Here is a 20,461-nt window from a genome sequence, read left to right as displayed (position 1 = left end):
TAGTAATGTGATCGGGAATAACGGTCCTTTGTGAAGCCCGCACTCTGTGCCAGGCACTGGGCTAGTCGGTATAACCAGGAATGGTACTTCTTCATAAGAATAATCATGTTGGGACTTCCTAATAATCATATTGTTGGTATTTGTTAAGCGCTTACTAGGTGCAGAGCACCGGGCTAAGCGCTTGAGAGACTACAATACTACTACTCATATTGTTGGTATTTGTTAAGCGCTTACTAGGTGCAGAGCACTGGGCTAAGCGCTGGGGTAGACAAAGGGGAATCAGGTTGTCCCATGTGGGGCTCACAGTTAATCCCCATTTTACAGATGAGGGAACTGAGGCCCAGAGAAGTGAAGTGACTTGCCTACGGTCACACAGCTGCCAAGTGGTCGAGCCGGGATTCAAACCCATGACCTCTGACTCCAAAGCCCGGAACAATGGCAATAAATAATAATAATAATAATAATAATGTTGGTATTTGTTAAGCGCTTACTATGTGCAGAGCACTGTTCTAAGCGCTGGGATAAACACAGGGGAATCAGGTTGTCCCACGTGGGGCTCACAGTCTTCATCCCCATTTTACAGATGAGGGAACTGAGGCACAGAGAAGTTAAGTGACTTGCCCACAGTCACACAGCTGACAAGTGGCAGAGCTGGGATTCGAACTCATGAGCCCTGACTCCAAAGCCCGTGCTCTTTCCACTGCGCCACGCTGCTTCTCGTCTCATTAAAACAACAGACAATAGCAAATAAATAGAATCAAGGCGATGTACATCTCATTAACAAAATAAAATAAATATTTCTTAAGCCCTCACTGTGTGCCAGACACTGGGGTAGATGGTATTATAACCATAACGGTACTGCTTAAGCCCTCACTGTGTGCCGGGCACCGTCCTGAGCCCTGGGGTGATCGGTATAAATAACAATAATGGTCCTTTGTGAAGCCCCCGCTGTGTGCCAGGCACTGGGGTAGTTGGTATTATAACCACAGTGGTACTGCTTCAGCCCTCACTGTGTGCCAGACACTGTCCTAAACCCTGGGGTGATTGGCATAAATAACGATAATGGTCCTTTGTGAAGCCCCCGCTACGTGCCAGACACTGGGGTAGTTGGTATTATAACCATAATGGTACTGCTTCAGCCCTAGACACTGTCCTAAGCCCTGGGGAGATTGGTCTCAATAACGATAATGTTCCTTTGTGCAGGACTCACTATGTGCCGGGCACTGGGGTAGCCGGTATCATAACCATAATGGTATTGCTTAAGCCCTCACTGTGTGCCGGACTCTGTGCTGAGCCCTGGGGCGATTGGTCTAAACAACGATAATGGTCCTTTGTGAAGCCCTCACGATGTGCCGGACACTGGGGTAGTTGGTATAATAACCATAAGGGTACTTGCTAAGCCCTCACTCTGTGCCAGGCACTGTCCTAAGCCCTGGTTTTGATGGTACAGTAACAATGATGGTATTGGTTAAGCAAGGCCTCACTCTGAGCCAGGCACTGTCCTAAGCCCTGGGGTGGAGGGTCTAATAACAATAATGGTCCTTTGTGAAGCCCTCACTTCCTAAGCGCCGGGGTAGACGATAGAATAACAATAATGGTACTCGGTTAAGCGCCTACTATGAGCCGGGCACTCTACGGTGCCCTGGGGTAGACGGTACAATAACAATAATGGTCCTCTGTGAAGCCCTCGCTGTGTGCCAGGCACCGGGAGAGTTGGTATAATAACCATAATGGCGCTTCTTAAGCCCTCACTATGAACCGGACGCTGTCCTAAGCCCTGGGGCGATTGATATATGTTTCGGAACAGCCTTCTGAGCATAGCGGCTCTGGATCTAAATGACTCTGTTTCTGTCTCAGGAAGGCCCCCATTTCAGGTGGGATGTATACCGCATCCGCAGATTCCGGGGGACGGGAGATTGCTTCTTATCCAAAACAGATGAGGCCTGCCAGAAGAGTCTCTTTCGTCACTGAAGGAAACGCAGTTGTCCGAGTTCTTTGTGATTGGCTACTTCTCCTGTACGTTGTAAATAAAGGCGCCGCCAAACTGGAGAGGGGGACCCCCGTGTCACTCGTACCTCTCCGGAGGTGAACGGGCCCTCGGTCATAGTCCTCCCTTTTTTCTGATCTATTCAGCCCTGTCCCCGAGTGTTCCTTTCCCTTGCGTGCGGCACCCGCTCGGGTTCGAATCCTCTCTGCTTTCTTAGTCCCATTCTCTTTGCGAGTACAGTAACAATAATGGTACTTGTTAAGCCCTCACTGTGAGCCAGGCACTGTCCTAAGCCCTGGGGTAATTGGTCTAATAACAAGAATGGTCCTTTGTGAAGCCCTCACTATGTGCCAGGCACTGGGGTGGTTGGTTTAATGACAATAATGGTACTTGTTAAGCCCTCACTATGTGCCAGGCACTGGGGTGGTTGGTTTAATGACAATAATGGTACTTGTTAAGCCCTCACTATGTGCCAGGCACTGTCCTAAGCCCTGGGGTGATTGGTTTAAATAACAATAATGGTCCTTTGTGAAACCCCAACTATGTGCCAGGCACTGGCCTAAGCCTTGGTTTTGATGGTACAATAACAATGATGGTATGGGTTAAGCAAGGCCTTACTATGAGCCAGGCACTCTACGAAGCCCTGGGGTGGAGGGTATAACAACAATAATGGGATCTGCTAAGCCCTTACTATGTGCCAGGCACTCTGCTAAGTAATAATGTTGGTATTTGTCAAGCGCTTACTATGTGCAGAGTTCTAAGCGCCGGGGTAGGCACGAGGGAATCAGGTTGTCCCGCGTGGCGCTCACGGTCTTAATCCCCATTTTACAGATGAGGGAACTGAGGCACAGAGAAGTGAAGTGACGTGCCCACAGTCACCCAGCTGACAAGTGGCGGAGCCGGGATTCGAACCCGTGGCCCGTGACTCCCAAGCCCGTGCTCTTTCCACTGAGCCACGCTGCTGGTTTTGGTAGTACAATAACGATAATGGACTTTGTCAAGCGCTTACTATGAGCCGGGCACTGTCCTAAACCCTGGGGATAGATGGAATAATAGGAATAATGGTCTTTATTAAGCGCTTACTATGTGCTAGGCACTCTACTAAGCCCTGAGGTGGATGGTATAATAATAATGGTCTTCGTTAAGCCCTCACTATGCGCCAGGCACTCTACTAAGCCCCGGGGTAATAATAATGTTGGTATTTGTTAAGTGCTTACTATGTGCCGGGCACTGTTCTAAGCACTGGGGTAGACACAGCGGAATCAGGATGTCCCACGTGGGGCTCACAGTCTTAATCCCCATTTTACAGATGAGGGAACTGAGGCCCAGAGAAGTGAAGTGACTTGCCCACAGTCACACAGCTGGCAAGTGGCAGAGCTGGGATTTGAACTCATGACCTCTGACTCCAAAGCCCGGGCTCTTTCCACTGAGCCACGCTGCTTCTCTAGGTGGTAGATGGGGTAGATGGTATAATAACAATAATGGCATTTGTTAAGCGCTTACTATGTGCCAGGCCCTGTACTAAGCCCTGGGGTAGTTGGAATAATAGCAATGATGGTCTCCGTTAAGCCCTCGCCATTGGAATAATAACGATGGCGGTCTCCGTTAAGCCCTCGCCATTGGAATAATAACGATGGCGGTCTCCGTTAAGCCCTCGCTATTGGAATAATAACGATGACGGTCTCCGTTAAGCCCTCGCTATGTGCCGGACACTCTACTAAGCCCTGGGTTTGATGGTGCGATAACAGTAACGGTGTTTGTTAAGTCCTTACTCTGTGCCCGGCACCGTCCTAAGCCCTGGGGTAGAGGGTACGATAACAGTAATGGCAATTGTTAGGCACTTGCCATGTGCCACTCACTCTACTATGGTTCGGTGGAAAGAGCCCGGGCTTGCGAGTCAGAGGTCGCGGGTTCGAATCCCGGCTCTGCCACTAGTCAGCTGGGTGACTGTGGACAAGTCACTTCTCTGGGCCTCAGTTACCACATCTGGAAAATGGGGATAAAGACTGTGAGCCTCACGTGGGACAACCTGATGACCCTGTAAATCTCCCCCAGCGCTTAGAACAGTGCTCTGCACGTAGTAGGTGCTTAACAAATACCAACGTTATGATGATTATTATTCCTAAGCAATGGGGTGGATGGTATAATAACAATAATGGGATTTATTAAGCCCTCACTATGTGCCAGGCATTCCACTAAGCCTTGGAGTAGATGGCATAATAACAATAATGACATTTGTTAAGCGCTTACTCTGTGCCAGGCACTCCGTTAAGCCTTGGGGTAGATGGCATAATAACAATAATGACATTTGTTAAGCGCTTACTATGCGCCAGGCACTGCGCTAACTGCTGGAGTCGATAATGTACATATCTGTAATTCATTTATTTATATTATCGTCCATCTCCCCTGCTAGACTGTAAGCTCACTGTGGGAAGGGAATGCGCCTGTTGTACAGAGAAGCAGCGTGGCTCAGTGGAAAGTGCACGGGCTTGGGAGTCAGGACTCATGAGTTCGAATCCCAGCTCTGCCACTTGTCAGCTGGGTGACTGTGGGCAAGTCACTTCACTTCTCTGTGCCTCAGTTCTCTCATCTGTAAAATGGGGATGAAGAGTGTGAGCCCCACGTGGGACAACCTGATTCCCCTGTGTCTACCCCAGCGCTTAGAACAGTGCTCGGCACATAGTAAGCACTTAACAAATACCAACATTATTATTATTGCGAGACTGTACTCCCCCAAGCGCTTAGTACGCTGCTCTGGACACAGTAAGCGCTCAATAAATATGACTGATGGAGGATAGGTACGGAATTCTCATTTTGAAGATGAGAGAATTGAGGTGCGGAGAGGTTAAGTGTGGGCAGGGATCATCTCTGTTGCTGAATTGTCCATTCCAAGCTCTTAGTACAGTGCTCTGTACACAGTAAGCGCTCGATAAATACGAATGAAAGAATGAATGACTAATACTAATGGTATTTGTTAAGGGTTAATAGATTCCAGGTACTGTACTAAGTCCTGGGGTAGATAATGATGATAGTAATGATATCTGTTAAGTGCTTACTATGTGCCAGGCACTGTACTAACTGTTGGAGCAGGTAAAAATAATAATAATTATGGCATTTGTTTAAGCACTTACTCTGCGCCAGGCACTATACTAATTGCTGGGGTAAATAATAATAATAATGATATTAAGCACTTACCTTATGCCAGACACTGTACTACTTGCTGGGGTAGATAATAATAATCATCATTATTATTATGGTATTTGTTAAGCACTTAAAGTGTGCCTGGCACTGTACTAATTGCTGGGATAGATAATAATAATAATATTAAGCACTTACCTTGTGCCAGACACTGTACCAATTGCTGGGGTAGATAATAATAATCATTATTATGGTATTTGTTAAGCATTTAAAATGTGCCTGGCGCTGTACTAATTGCTGGGGTAGATAATAATAATGATAGTAATAGTAGTGTTTGTGAAGTGCTTACTTTGTGCCTGGCACTATTCTAATTGCCGGGGTAGACAAGAATAACAAAAAAAGCTATGGTATGTGTTAAGTGCTTACTATGTGCCAGGCACTATACTGATATCAGGGGTGGATTAAAATAATAATTATGGTGTTTGTTAAGCACTTACTATAATAATAATGTTGGTATTTGACATTTGTTAAGCGCTATGTGTAGAGCACTGTTCTAAGCACTGGGGGAGATACAGGGTCATCAGGTTGTCCCCCGTGAGGCTCACAGTTAATCCCCATTTTACAGATGAGGGAACTGAGGCCCAGAGAAGTGAAGTGACTTGGCCACAGTCACACAGCTGACAAGTGGCAGAGCCGGGAGCCGAACCCCATGTGAGCCCCACGTGGGACAGGGACCGTGTCCAACCCGATTAGCTTGAATCTACACCGGCGCTTAAAACAGTAACTGGTACATAGTAAGTGCTTAACAGATGCCATTAAAAAAACTGGCTGTGCACACAGTATGCACTCAATAAATACCATTGATTGATAATAATAATAACGGTGGTATTTGTTAAGCGCTTACTAGGTGCAAAGCACTGTTGTAAGCGCCGGGGGATACAAGGTGATCAGGTTGTCCCACGTGGGGCTCACAGTCTTAATCCCCATTTTACAGAGGAGGTAACTGAGGCACAGAGAAGTTAAGTGACCTGCCCAAAGTCACACAGCTGGCAAGCGGCGGAATGGATTGACTGCTCTGCATACAGTAGGCGCTCTCGTCTTCTGCTGTCGAGTCGTGTCCGACCCGTAGCCACTCCGTGGATGCAGCTCTCCCAGAAGGCCCCACTGTCCGTCCGCAATCGTTCCGGTAGTGGATCCAGAGAGTTTTCATGGTCAAAATAGGGAAGCGGTTTACCATTGCCGCCTTCCACACAGTCAACTCGAGTCTCCGCCCTCGACTCTCTCCCGTGCCGCCGCTGCCCGGCACGGGTGAGTTTTGACCTGTATGGATGGCCTGCCGCTCGCCAGCCGCTGCCCGAGCTAGGAATGGAACGGACGGGCCTCCGCTTGACTCTCCCTCCCGTAGCCGAGACTGGTAGAGGACTGGACACTCTCCGGGTGCCGCCCTGAGAGGGGGAGTCTGCACTCAGTACTTACCGTTGATTGTTCCCGTGAGAAAACTCGTTTGGATTTAGAATATTTCAGTGGACGACACAGCACCGAGCACCTGATGAGTGGCGAGAGTCAGACGTGAAGGCCTCTGGGAGCCGGTCCTGAATTTCTCCAAGACGTTGATCCTGCCTTATTAGCCCAATCCCCATCCAGGAAAAAACTAGAGTTTCCTTTAAGATTATACCTTTTAAAAATCAGCCTAATTTGGGAATTAAAGTGATGTTAAGCACTTACTATATGACGAGCCCTTTGGTCAGTCAATCATATTTACTGAGCGTTCGTTCAGTCGCATTTATTGAGCACTTACTATGGGCAGAGCACTGTGCTAAGCACTTGGAATGTCCAATTCAGCAACAGATAGAGACAATCCCTGCCCAATGACGGGCTCACAGTCTAAACGAGCACTGTGCTAAGCGCTTGGGAGAGTACAGTATAACAGTATAGCAGACATATTCCCCGCCCATAATGATCTTACAGTCTAGAGGGAGAGACAGGCATTAATATAAGCAAGCGCTGGGGTAGATACAAGTAAATCAGGTCAGACATGGCTGGTGTCTTTCAGGGGCACATAGTTTTAGTAGGAGAGAGACCAGGTATTTAATCCCCATTTTACAGATGAGGAAACTGAGGCCCAGAGAAGGTAAGTGACTCGCCCGAGATCACCCCCCAGGCAAGTGGTGAAGCTGGAGTTAGAATCCAGCTCTTTTGACTCCCAGGTTTCAAAGAACCTTTGAAAGTTCCTTCACTTCAGCACCATTCAGCCTAACCAAGGGACAAGACCCAGAGAAATCCACGATGCATTCACCACCCCCACACAGGAGAATCTGAAATTGGCATTAAAGGAAGGGAGAATCGGTAGCCGCAATTTAAAAAAAATCATTAAATAAACCTCGTGCTGAAACGCAGCCACGAAATCAGGAATAATAATAATAATGAGGGTATTTGTTAAGCGCTTAACTATGTGTCAGGCACTGTACTAAGCGCTGGGCTGGATAGGAGCAAATCAGGTTGGACACAGTCCCTGTCCCGTGTGGGGCTCACAGTCTCTATCCCCATTTTCCAGATGAGGGCACTGAGGCCCCGAGAAGTGAAGTGACTTGCCCAAGGTCACACTGCAGACAAGTGGCCAAGCCGGGATTAGAACCCATGACCTTCTGACTCCCAGGCCCGTGTCCTAGCCACTACCCCGTGCTGCTTCTCAGTTAATCCCTTTAAATCAAGTCCGGAGCGCTCTACGCACGGAGAGGAGAGGGTTTTAAAACAAATCCCTTAGGGATTAAGATTTTAGAACAAATTAGCAGATTTCTTTGTGTCTGTGTAAAAGGCAGTAAGATCGAGAGCGTCTGGTGTTTTTTCTTAAATGAACTTTAAAGACATTCATTCATTCAATGATATTTATTGAGCGCTTACTGTGGGCAGATCACTGAGCGCTTGGAATGTACAATTCGGCGACAGATAGAGACGATCCCTGCCCAACGATGGGCTCACAGTCTAAAAGACAAGGTACTGATTTGTCTGTAAAAGAGCCCAGCTAGAGCTCGAGTTGCAGGGCAGGAATTTTTCCGATTCACAGATGGGCGCTTCCCCCAGCCGAAAGAGGCCCCCTCGGAGTGTTTACTCTGGGGGGAAAAATACATCTATTAGAGTCTCATCTCGCTCAGCGGGGGCACGTGGCCGAATCACGTTGCATTGAAATACAATCTATTTTATGTCCCCCCACAAAGCACGCATGGGCAGGAAGGTGTAATAGCTTTAAAGAAATATTTTTATTAAAAATATCATATCGTCCAAACGATACATTAGCGTTGATGGGTTTTTCTGTTGTTCAAATATCCTAATCCTATGGAAATATTGAATTTTCTAGGCTTAATGGCGCCCTTGGGGAGCTTTTACTTTGAACACACGAATTCTGCATTTATATAAACACCCTTAGAGGGAAGAAGACGTTTTCAAAATTGTATCACGGGTCTAATTATTTTCAAAACATAGATTTGCGCTCAGAGAACATTTCACGATAACACATGAAATGCTGAATTTCAAGTATCGGTGGGTCAGTACCATCAACGAGCAAAAACGACTGCCATCTCGTCCCTAGACTGTAAACTCGTTGTGGGCAGGGAACGTGTCTGCCGACTCCGTCGTACTCTCCCGAGCGCTTGGTACAGTGTTCTACCCATAGTAAGCGTTCAATAATGACTATGATGATGGCTGATTACAGGATTGGAAATCCACAGAAAGCGTCTCCTCCTACTTTACAAAGTTTGCCTGCTAGGAATATGCACTTTAGTTGGTGATGTCTGAAGCCTGAACGAGCTCATCTGCACTTTCACTCACTATTCTGCACCCTCTGGAAACTAATTTTGGGCGAGTTCAAATAATTCTGCTGAGACATTAACTTAGAGCAAGGGTTTTCTGAAAGAAAATGTTTCAGTTTAAAAAAAAAAATCTGAATTGCAGGTGCTAGGACATGGAGCCAAGTCCAACGGGGGTTATCTCGCCTTCTCAAAGCTCAGGTCCCAGCGGATTTTGATTTATAGTCAGGCTTCTTCCAGCAGTGGGGTTGGAAACGCTCCTCTTGGCTAGAATTCTTGCTATGGCCAACTGCTGCAGCCATCCTTTCTTCTTAAACGCACTGAAAATAAAACAACACCCTCAGGTCTTTTCTCCCAAACATAAGAGATGATATTACCCGATGGGACTCCAGTCTTATTATCCGAAGAAATTGCAGGTGGGGAAATCTGACTCAGGAGATAATCTTCAGGCCCTTCTAAGTTTGGATTTAGGGAGGGAGGAAATGGGAGGAAGATGAAGGCAGGGATACAGAGAGATACCGAGAGGCAGAGGGAGGGAGGGAGGCCCAGAGAAGTAATAGTAATAATAATTTGGTATTTGTTAAGCGCTTACCATGTGCCAAGCAGTGTTCTAAGCGCTGGGTAGATACAAGGTAATCAGGTTGTCCCATGTAGGGCTCACAGTTTTAATCCCCATTTTTCCAGATGAGGTAACTGAGGCACAGAGAAGTGAAGTGACTTGCCCACAGTCACACAGCTGATAAGTGGCAGAGTCGGGATTAATAATGTTGGTATTTGTTAAGCGCTTACTATGTGCAGAGCACTGTTCTAAGCGCTGGGGTAGACACAGGGGAGTCAGGTTGTCCCACGTGGGGCTCACAGTCTTAATCCCCATTTTACAGATGAGGGAACTGAGGCACAGAGAAGTGAAGTGACTTGCCCAAAGTCACACAGCTGACAAGCGGCAGAGCCGGGATTAGAACCCACGACCTCTGACTCCCAAGTCCGTGCTTTTTCCACTGAGTCACGCTGCTTTTCTCCAAGAAAGGCAGAGGGAGGCAGAAGGAATCAGGGAGGCAGAGAGAGTCAGGAAGGCAGAGTCAAGAAGGTAGAGCGAGTCGGAAAGAGTCGGGGGTGACAAGGAGACAGACAGGGAGGAAGAGGGAGGAAGGAGGCAAGCCCTGTGGGCTGAGAGAGCCTGACAGAAAACATTCACTCTCAGCTGAGGTTGGAATTAAGGGAAACACCTAAATGCACTGTATTTTGCCTTCGGTTGCTGATTTTAGCAGCTCTTCAGGTTAAATGACTTTACAACCTGAGGTTGCAGGTCAAATATTCATTTATTCATTCATTCAGTCAGTCGTATCTGTTGAGCTATTGAGTGCTCACTGTGTGCCGACATTGTAATAAGTGCTTGGGAGAGGACGATTCAACGACAATCGTAGTCCCGGCCCACAGTGAGCTTACAGTCCAGAGGAGGGGAGGAAGACATAAATATAAAAAATAAATGGCATATGTTCTCAAGTGCTGTGGGGCTGAGAGTGGGGAAGAATAAAGGCAGCTAGTCAAGGTGACTCAGAAGGGAGTGGGAGAAGAGGAAAGGGCGGCTTAGGGAAGGCCTCCGGGAAGAGGTGTGCCTTCAATAATACTTTGAAGCAGGAGAGAGTAACTGTCTGTCGCATGTAAGAAGGGAGGGCGCTCCAGGCCAGAGGCAGGACGTGGGCAAGGGGTCGGCGGCAAGGTAGATGAGATCGAGGCACAGTGAGAAGGTTAGCATTTAGAGCATTAAATAAAAAACCATCCGAAGAAACTGAGTTTTTTCTCTTTTTAAGGATCGATTGCCTCGCTGGCATTCACCCAGCATTTACCATGGGGCGTCGTGGCTCAGAGTTTCCAAAGCTACGTTAGGGATTTGAGCTCAATCCCAAAAGTCACTTGAACGCCCACAAAGTTGTAGAATACACTCCTAGTTCTATAATAATAATGTTGGTATTTGTTAAGCGCTTACTATGCAGAGCACTGTTCTAAGCGCTGGGGTAGATACAGGGTAATCAGTTGGTCCCACAGGAGGCTTACAGTCTTAATCCCCATTTTACAGATGAGGTAACAGAGGCCCAGAGAAGTGAAGTGACTTGCCCACAGTCACACAGCTGCCAAGTGGCAGAGCCGGGATTAGAACCCATGACCTCTGACTCCCAAGCCCGGGCTCTTTCCACTGAGCCACGCTGCTTCTCTAATGTAGGAGCTGTTTCTTGAAGAACCTGGGGTTGGGGGAAAATAACTTTATAGTGATGGTCGATTCAACAGGATGTAGCGAGTTCGAAGATTGGCAGTTTCGGATACAAATTCTTACACTGTTATATCCACCAGTAGCAGAATGTTTTCTACCCTTGTCCCCCATTGTTCTTTTACTGTATTTCTACACTCTAAAGTTGCTCAAAACACTAGGTACTGTAGGGTAGCACTCCATAAAGCTGAGGCAGAGGCTTCCGGCTGATTCACCATCACTCCCTCGCCAATATCAGACACGCTGTACACGACTGTTGTGTATCACATCGCACCTTGACCGTTATCAGGCACAGGCAGACAACCATTGTTCCACTGAAGGTAACTGGCACCGCCAACCTATGGATTAGATTATACGCAGAACAGATCTGTGTAGTGGGGAAAAAAAACACCCTAATTCTTCTGTTTTGTGTCCATATCATGTAATGAGAACGAGTGTTAAAACAGAATGGACTGTAAATGATCGTCGAAACCTCATAAATCACGCACCTCGATGGACGGTCTGTAATTATTAGCCGAGGGCATCTGCAGCAGAAACTAAGCCCCCATTCCCTCTCCCCCCATTCCATTCTACGTCACCCTCACACATGAATTTGCTCCCTTTATTCACTCCTCCCTCAGCCCCACAGCACTTAATAATAATAATTATAGTATTTGTTAAGCGCTTACTATGTGCCAAGCACTGTTCTAAGCGCTGGGGTAGATTCAAGGTAATGAGGTTGTCCCTCATGGGGCTCACACTTTTAATCCCCATTTTGCAGATGAGGTAACTGAGGCACAGAGAAGTTAAGTGACTTGCCCAAGGGCACACAGTGGACAAGTGGCAGAGCCGGGATTAGAACCCATGTGCTCTGACTCCCAAAGCCAGGCTCTCGTACCTAGCTGTAATTTATTTATTTATATTAATGTCCGCCTTCCCCTCTATAAACTCATTATGGGCAGGGGTCTTGTCTACCAACTCTGCTATATTATTATATTGTACTCTCCCAAGCACAGTGCTGGGCACACAGTAAACGCTCAAGAAATACCATTGATCGATTGATTGAAATCTGCTTCTATCCCTTCCCCCCCCCTCCCCTCGCTAAGGGGTTTCATTGCTTGGGTTTGTTTTTTTAAGGCTTCTTTTATGCATCGGGCATTTAGAAGTTCTCTAAGAGGCCTAATTTCTACCTGCCCGGGCTACGTGCAGTATACTCTGTTGTATTTTCCAAAGCACTTAGTACATTGCACGGCATATAGTAAGTGCTCGCTAAATATCATTAATTGATTGATTAATTCATTGATTTAAAGGGCCTTATCGTGGGTCCTTCCATAAAAAACAACTCAAATCACTATTGCCTCTCAATGGCAACCATTTTTCAGCTAGGCGAGGTATAAAGGCACCTCAACTTTACCCTTCGGAGGTCAGAACCACCAATTTCAACAGATGAGGTCGATTCTAAGATATCATTTACTTATTGTTGTTTCAGTAATTATAAAATGCCTGAGAAGATTGAGAGGCTTAAAACAATTTTAAACCTAATTCTTTTCTTTTCTTCTCTCTGTGAAATAAGGGTGATGCAGCGGGGCCTAGTGGATAAAGCATGGGTCAGGAAGCTAGAGGACCTGGGTTCTAATCCCAGCTCTGCCGCTTGCCTACTCTGTTGACCTCAGGTAAGTCACTGAACTTCTCTTTGTTTCAGTTCTCTCAGTTACAAACAACGGGGATTCAATACCCGCTCTCCTTCCTACTTAGACTGTGAGCCACGTAGGGTACAGGAACTGTTTCCGGCCAGATTTATTTATAAATATCTAACGCTTAGAACCATGCTTGACGTGTAGTAAGTGCTTAAAAAATGCCATAAAAAAGAGAAATATACTTGGAAATCCCCTTTTGAATTTTAAACGCTTCATTCAATCGCATTTATTCAGGGCTTACTATGTGCAGAGCACTGTACTAAGCGCTCGGAATGTACAATTCGGCAACGGATAGAGACAATGCCTGCCCAACAACGGGCTCACAGTCGAGGAGCAGCGTGGCTCAGTGGAAAGAGCCCGGGCTTTGGAGTCAGAGGTCATGAGTTCGAATCCCAGCTCTGCCACTTGTCAGCTGTGTGACTGTGGGCAAGTCACTTCACTTCTCGGTGCCTCAGTTACCTCATCTGTAAAATGGGGATTAAGACTGTGAGCCCCACGTGGGACATCCTGATTCCCCTGTGTCTACCCCAGCGCTTAGAACAGTGCTCTGCACGTAGTAAGTGCTTAACAAATACCAACATTATTAATTTTGTTCTGCTCCATCTATAGCTCTGCTCCATTCAGTCTAGATTTCCTAACTTCAAAATGTACTGTGACAGAGTTTGTCATTCAATCAAGCTCTTCCTTCCCTTTTCATCTTCCAAGCTGTCTCATGTCTTTGAGGTTCTTGGTCCTTTCCTCTCTTGTGAAAACACACTGAAGGGAAAGCCGATGTCGGTTGATTGTGAAAAACTGAAGGGATTTCCTTCTTTTTCCTTTTGTGTCACAGAGATCAAATGGGATCAGTGGACCAGAATATTTTTTTTTTTTATTATTGGTATTTGCCTCTCCGCAGCTAAACCCTCTTTTTCCCCTTTTCCCTCTGCTCCTCCACCTCTCCCTTCCCATCCCCACAGCACTGTACTCGTCCGCTCGACTGTATATATTTTCATTACCCTATTTATTTTGTTAATGAATTGTACATCGCCTCGATTCTATTTAGTTGCCATCGGTTTTTACGAGATGTTCTTCCCCTCGACTCTATTTAGTGCCATCGTTCTCGTCTGTCCGTCTCCCCCGATTAGACCGTAAGCCCGTCAAACGGCAGGGACTGTCTCTATCTGTTGCCGACTTGTTCATCCCAAGCGCTTAGTACAGTGCTCTGCACATAGTAAGCGCTCAATAAATACTATTGAATGAATGAATGAATGAATGAATATTTGTCAAGTCACTTTTCTACAGAAAATTTCTGGACACATCACACTGCTCCTCTAAAAACTCCAGTGGTTGCCCATCCACCTCTCTATCAGACAAAAACTCCTCTCCATTGGCTTGCCCCTCTACCTCATCTCGCCTCTCCCCTTTTACATCCCAGCCCACACACTCCGCTCCTCTGGTGCTAACCTTCTCACTGTGCTTCCAACTCGCCTGTCTCCCTGCCGACTCCTGGCCCACATCCTGCCCCTGGCCTGAAACACCCGTCCTCCTCTAATCCGACAGACGATTCCTCTCCCCCACTTCAAAGCCTTATTGAAGGCACATCTCCTCCAAGAGGCCTTCCCTGACTAAGCCCCACTTTTCCTCATCTCCCACTCCCTTCTGCGTTTCCCTGACTTGCTCCCTTTGCTATTTCCCCCTCCCAGCCCCGAAGTACTTACGTACATATCTGTCATTTTATTTCTCCCTTTGCTCTTCCCCACTCCCAGCCCCAAAGCACTGAAGTCCATATCTGTCATTTTATTTATTTGTATTGCTGTCTCCCCCACTCTGAGCTCTTTGCGGGCAGGGAATGTCACCACTGATTGTTGTATTGTCCTTTCCCCAGAGTACAGTGCTCTGCACACAGTAAGCACTACCGAATGAATGAATGAATACTATGTGCCAGGCACTCTATTAGGTGCTGTGGTAGATACAAGATAACTGGACACGGTCCATGTCCCACAGTCTTATTCCCCATTTTACAGATGAAGTAACTGAGGTACAGAGAAGTTAAGTGACTTTGCACAAGGTCACCCAACAGATAAGTGACAGAGCGAGGATTAGAACCTGAGTCCTTCGGATGCCCAGGCCCATGCTCTCCCTCTGTTTCTCAAGCTTCCATATGTCAGGGCAGGGCAGAGAGGAAACTAGTTTAGGCAGAGAGATTGATGTAGTCAGGACAGCTCCATCTGCTGCTTGTCCTCTAGACCGTAATCTTGTCGAAGAGAGGGAACATGTTATATTGTACTCTCCCAAGCGCTTAGTACAGTGATTTGCACACAGAATACATCAATTTCATCAATTGAATGAACGAATGAATATCTATCGTCTGTTATGTGACACTCTCCTATGTGCTTAGTACAGAGCTCCACACACAGTACTCGATAAATATGATCGATTGATTGACGTGCCCTCTCTTGATGTAACGGTGGGAGAGTACTCGATAAATATGATCGATTGATTGATGTGCCCTCTCTTGATATAACTGTGGAGCCGCCGGCTTTGATTTCCTCAAACTCACAGGACAACAGAAGTGCTTGAGGATTGGAAGAGGGCAAATGTTTTGTCCGGCTTTAAAGAGGGAAAAGGAAGAACCTGATAAATGGAGACCAACCATCATCACTTCACGGCTCCGTGCCTCAGTTCCTTCATCTGTAAAATGGGGATGAAGACTGTGAGCCCCACGTGGGACAACCTGATTACCTTGTATCTATGCTAGTGCTTAGAATAGTGCTAGTATGTAGTAAATGCTTAATGAATATTATTATTACCATTATTATTATAATATCATTATTATTATTAGAGAAGCAGCATGGCTCAGTGGAAAGAGCCTGGGCTTGGGAGTTAGAGGTAATAGGTTTAAATGCCACCTCTGCCACTTGTCCGCTGTGTGGCTGTGGGCAAGTCACTTAACTTCTCTGTGGCTCAGTTCCCTCATCTGTAAAATGGGGATTAACTGCGAGCCTCACGCGGGACAACCTGATTACTCTGTATCTACCCCAGCGCTTAGAACAGTGCTCGGCACATAGTAAGCGCTTAACAAATACCAACATTATTATTATTAACATTATTATTTAATTGGAAATGCATCATTTGCCCTGGGGACCTAGGAATTCTTTTTTTATCATTAAAGCTTAGCTGAGAATGTAGCTAATGAAGGCAATGGGGAGTGGCCTTGTCACAGACAGAAGAAAGGAGAGCTGTGTATGGTAGACGAGTCTGTCCTCTCCCCGGGAGCGGCTCGACATCGGCCTCCTGGGTCCCGCAGCTGCCCGCTACTGATACTGACTCCCTGGTCTGTGTTCCGTCCATTCGGCCAAGTATTGATAATAATAATGTTGGTATTTGGTAAGCACTTACTATGTGCAGAGCACTGTTCTAAGCGCTGGGGGTAGATAACAGGGTAATCAGGTTGTCCCACGTGAGGCTCGCAGTCTTAATGCCCATTTGCCAGATGAGGTCACTGAGGCACAGAGAGGTTAAGTGACTTGCCCACAGTCGCACGGCTGAGAAGTGGCAGAGCCGGGATTCAAACCCATGACCTCTGACTCCCAAGCCCGGGCTCTTTCCACTGAGCCACGCTGCTTCCCTAGAAAATAAAGTATCGAGGTCGATGCAGGTCATGCTGACATTCGAACTCACTACCCCTGCTTTACAAGACAATTAGTCTAACCCCTGTGCGGGACACTGTATTAGTGCTTGGAAGACTACAACACAAAAATATAACAGACACATTCCCTGCCCACGCTTAAATAGGCTCTGGAACTAGGCTCCTGTGGGATCCTGCCCGATTTTATGTTGCTAAAATACTGCCAGTACAAAAAACAGGGACCTTTTTTTTTATAAAACAGTGTTTGTTGGGTCCTTGCTAGGTGCCAGGCACTGTACTAAGCTCTGGGATAGAGACAAGGTTGGGCACAGTCCATGTACCACAGTATCCCCTTTTTACAGACGAGGTGACGGGCCCAGAGAAGTGAAGTGACTTGCCCAAGGTCACACGGCAGGCATTATCCGCCTTGGAAGGGGATCTGACAAGAGGAGAGAGAGTAGATATTTACCATGAAAATGTCGTCTTGTTTTTGTTTTGTTCTGTTTTGCTCTGTCATCTGTCTCCCCCGATTAGACTGTGAGCCCGTCATTGGGCAGGGACTGTCTCTTTCTGTTGCCCAACTGTACAGTCCAAGCGCTTAGTACAGTGCTCTGCACATAGTAAGCGCTCACTAAATGCTATTGAATGAATGAATGACTGAATGGATACTGGCAAGACCACCCTCCCTCTTCAACTCGGATAGAAGTTCGCCCTCCCTCCGCTTCAGAGCCTTATTGAAGGCCCATCTCCTCCAAGAGGCCTTCCGTGACTAGGCCCTCATTTCCTCTTCCCCACTCCCTCTGCATCGCCCTGGAACTTGGATATGCTCCTTTTAGTCACCCCTCCCTCCGCTCCACAGCACTTATACGCACGTCCTTAATTTATTTATTCCTATTACTGTCTCTCACCCCCTCTAGACGGTGAGCTCGTCGTGGGCAGAAATGTGTCTATCGACTCCGTTGTATTGTACTCTCCCAAGTGCTTAGTACGGTGCTCTGCATACAGTAAGTGCTCGAAAAGTCCCATTGATTGATGGATTCAGACGGTAAGTGAGGAAAGCAGCCACCTCAGGGCGCAACCCCGGTGGAGGGGCACTGGGTGGTCGGAGCTGTGGGCGGTGGGTAAAAATTTTCAAGGACCCACCCCAAGCCATAATCAGTGCCTAGGTCAACAGGGACCGGAGAGGGGAACACAGTGGTTCTGGAGCATGAACGAGAAGCAGCGTGGCTTAGCGGAAAGAGCCCGGGTTTGGGAGTCAGAGGTCGTGGGTTCGAATTCCCGCTCTGCTACTTGTCAGCTGGGTGACTTTGGGCAAATCACTTAACTTCTCTGAGCCTCAGTTACCTCATCTGGAGAATGGGGATGAAGACTGTGAGCCCCACGTGGGACAACCTGATTACCCTGTATCTCCCCCAGTGTTTAGAACAGTGCTTGGCACATAGTAAGTGCTTAACAAATACCATCATCATCATCATCAACAACAGGGATCAAGATTCATTCGATCGTATTCATTGAGCACTTACTGTGTGCAGAGCACTGTACTAAGTGCTTAAAAATAATGGTATTTGTTAAGCGCTGCCTGAGTGCCAAGCACTGTGCTGAGCGCTGGGGTAGATAGAAGGTAATCACGTTGTCCCACGTGGGGCTTGCAGTCTTCATCCCCATTTGACAGATGAGGTCACTGAGGCACAGAAAAGTGAAGTGACTTGTCCAAATTCACACAACTGATAAGCGGTGGAGCCGGGATTAGAACCTATGATCTCTGACTCCCAAGCCTGGGCTCTTGCCACTGAGCCATGTTACTTCTCCTCAAGATCCCTCTGGAGGATCTCTCAGGACTTGGGGATTTGGCCGGACTAGTGAATGACGGCATTTCATCAAAGAAGCAACATGGCTGAGTGGATAGAACACAGCCCTGGGAGTCAGAAGATTATGGGTTCTAATCCCGACTCCGTCACAAGTCTGCTGTGCGATCTTGCGCAAGATGCTTCACTTCTTTGGGCCTCAGTTGCCCCCTCTGTAAAATGGGGATTAAGAGTGTGAGCCCTATGTGGGACAGGGACTCACTACCCCGTATCTACCCCAGTGCTTAGAACGGTGCTTGGCACTTAGTAAGTGCTTAACAAGTATCATAATTATTATTATTATTATTATTACGGGACATGGGTTCTCATTCTAGCTCTGTCACTGGGCTGCTGTCACTTGTCACTTCACTTCTCTGTGCCTCAGTTCCCTCTACTGTAAAATGGGGATTCAGTACTTGTCCTCCCTCCTATTTAGACTGTGAGCGCGATGTGGGAGCTGATTACCTTGTATCTACCCGTGTTTAGTACAGTGCTTGGCACATAGTAAAATGTGCCAAATTATAAAATTATAAATTATAATTTTAAAATATATAAAATTATAATTATAATTATAAATTATAAAATTCTCGTTATATCCCGGCTAGACTACTGTGTCAGCCTTCTCTCTGACCTCCCTTCCTCCTCTCTCGCCCCGCTCCGGTCTATTCTTCACTCCGCTGCCCGGCTCATCTTCCCGCAGAAACGATCTGGGCATGTCACTCCCCTTCTTAAACAACTCCAGTGGTTGCCTATCGACCTCCGCTCCAAACAAAAACTCCTCACTCTAGGCTTCGAGGCTCTCCGTCACCTTGCCCCTTCCTACCTCTCCTCCCTTCTCTCTTTCTACCGCCCACCCCGCACGCTCCGCTCCTCCGCCGCCCACCTCCTCGCCGTCCCTCGGTCTCGCCTGTCCCGCCGTCGACCCCCGGGCCGCGTCCTCCCGCGGTCCCGGAACGCCCTCCCTCCTCACCTCCGCCAAACTGATTCTCTTTCCCTCTTCAAAACCTTACTTAAAAATCACCTCCTCCAAGAGGCCTTCCCAGACTGAGCTCCTCTTCCCCCTCTACTCCCTCTGCCATCCCCCCTTTACCTCTCCGCAGCTAAAGCCTCATTTTCCCCTTTTCCCTCTGCTCCTCCACCTCTCCCTTCCCATCCCCACAGCACTGTACTCGTCCGCTCGACTGTATATATTTTCGTTACCCTATTTATTTTGTTAATGAATTGTACATCGCCTCGATTCTATTTAGTTGCCATTGTTTTTACGAGATGTTCTTCCCCTTGACGCTGTTTAGTGCCATTGTTCTTGTCTGTCCGTCTCCCCCGATTAGACCGTAAGCCCGTCAAACGGCAGGGACTGTCTCTATCTGTTGCCGACTTGTTCATCCCAAGCGCTTAGTACAGTGCTCTGCACATAGTAAGCGCTCAATAAATACTATTGAATGAATGAATGAATGAATAGTAAGCACTAAACACTTACTATTATAAAACACTCTTATTTTTCATTCATTCATTAAATCAATAGTATTTGTTGAGCACTTACTATATGCAGAGCACTGTGCTAAGCGCTTGGAATGTACAATTCGGCCACAGATAGAGACAGTCCCTGCCCATTGACGGGCTCACAGTCTAATCGGGGGAGACGGACAGACAAAAACAATAGCGATAAATAGAATCGAGGGGATGCACATCTCATTAAAACAATAGCAATAAATAGAATCAAGGTGATGTACATCTCATTAACAAAATAAATAGGGTGATAGGGTAATATTCGTTATCCTGGGCACTCATGCTCTATCACATATGATGTCATTATGAGATGTGGCGAAGATCTGCAAGGTAACATCAAAGTATTGACGTCACAGGGGACGAGGCAACAGGAGAACAGGGAAGCTGGGCCTATATATTGGGTAGTCCATACCCGTATCTTGTAGACATCCAATACCAAGGTTATTCCTCCCATTTCTTCCAAGACGAAGGTCTCATCATTTCCACTTCCCCCACTCCCTTTCCCTAGCACTTGGATTTGCACAGTTTATTCATCTCACCCAAGAGCCCCTCAGCATTTATTTACATATCCATGATTTATTTATTGCTATTAATGCCTAGCTCCTCCTCTAAGACCGGAAGCTCCTTGTGGGGA

The 20,461-nt window shown here is 47.0% G+C and overlaps 1 protein-coding gene across 1 annotated transcript in view; it reads right to left on the bottom strand.

Annotated features, from left to right (window-relative positions):
* Positions 1 to 8,040: 8,040 nt before the first annotated feature.
* The window catches only part of ANKUB1 (ankyrin repeat and ubiquitin domain containing 1), a 51,641-nt gene continuing 39,220 nt past the window's right edge, over positions 8,041 to 20,461 (bottom strand). The window contains exon 6 of the mRNA XM_029052549.2: positions 8,041 to 9,248. Within this exon, the coding sequence (XP_028908382.1) occupies positions 9,119 to 9,248 (130 nt within the window). The 3' untranslated portion in view covers positions 8,041 to 9,118. The remainder of the gene's footprint in view (positions 9,249 to 20,461) is intronic.

Source organism: Ornithorhynchus anatinus, chromosome 1 (genome assembly GCF_004115215.2).
Source record: "Ornithorhynchus anatinus isolate Pmale09 chromosome 1, mOrnAna1.pri.v4, whole genome shotgun sequence".
Taxonomy (NCBI): Eukaryota; Metazoa; Chordata; class Mammalia; order Monotremata; family Ornithorhynchidae; genus Ornithorhynchus; species Ornithorhynchus anatinus.
Note: the sequence above shows the minus strand (reverse complement) of the source record. Positions and strands in the feature narration are given on the sequence as shown.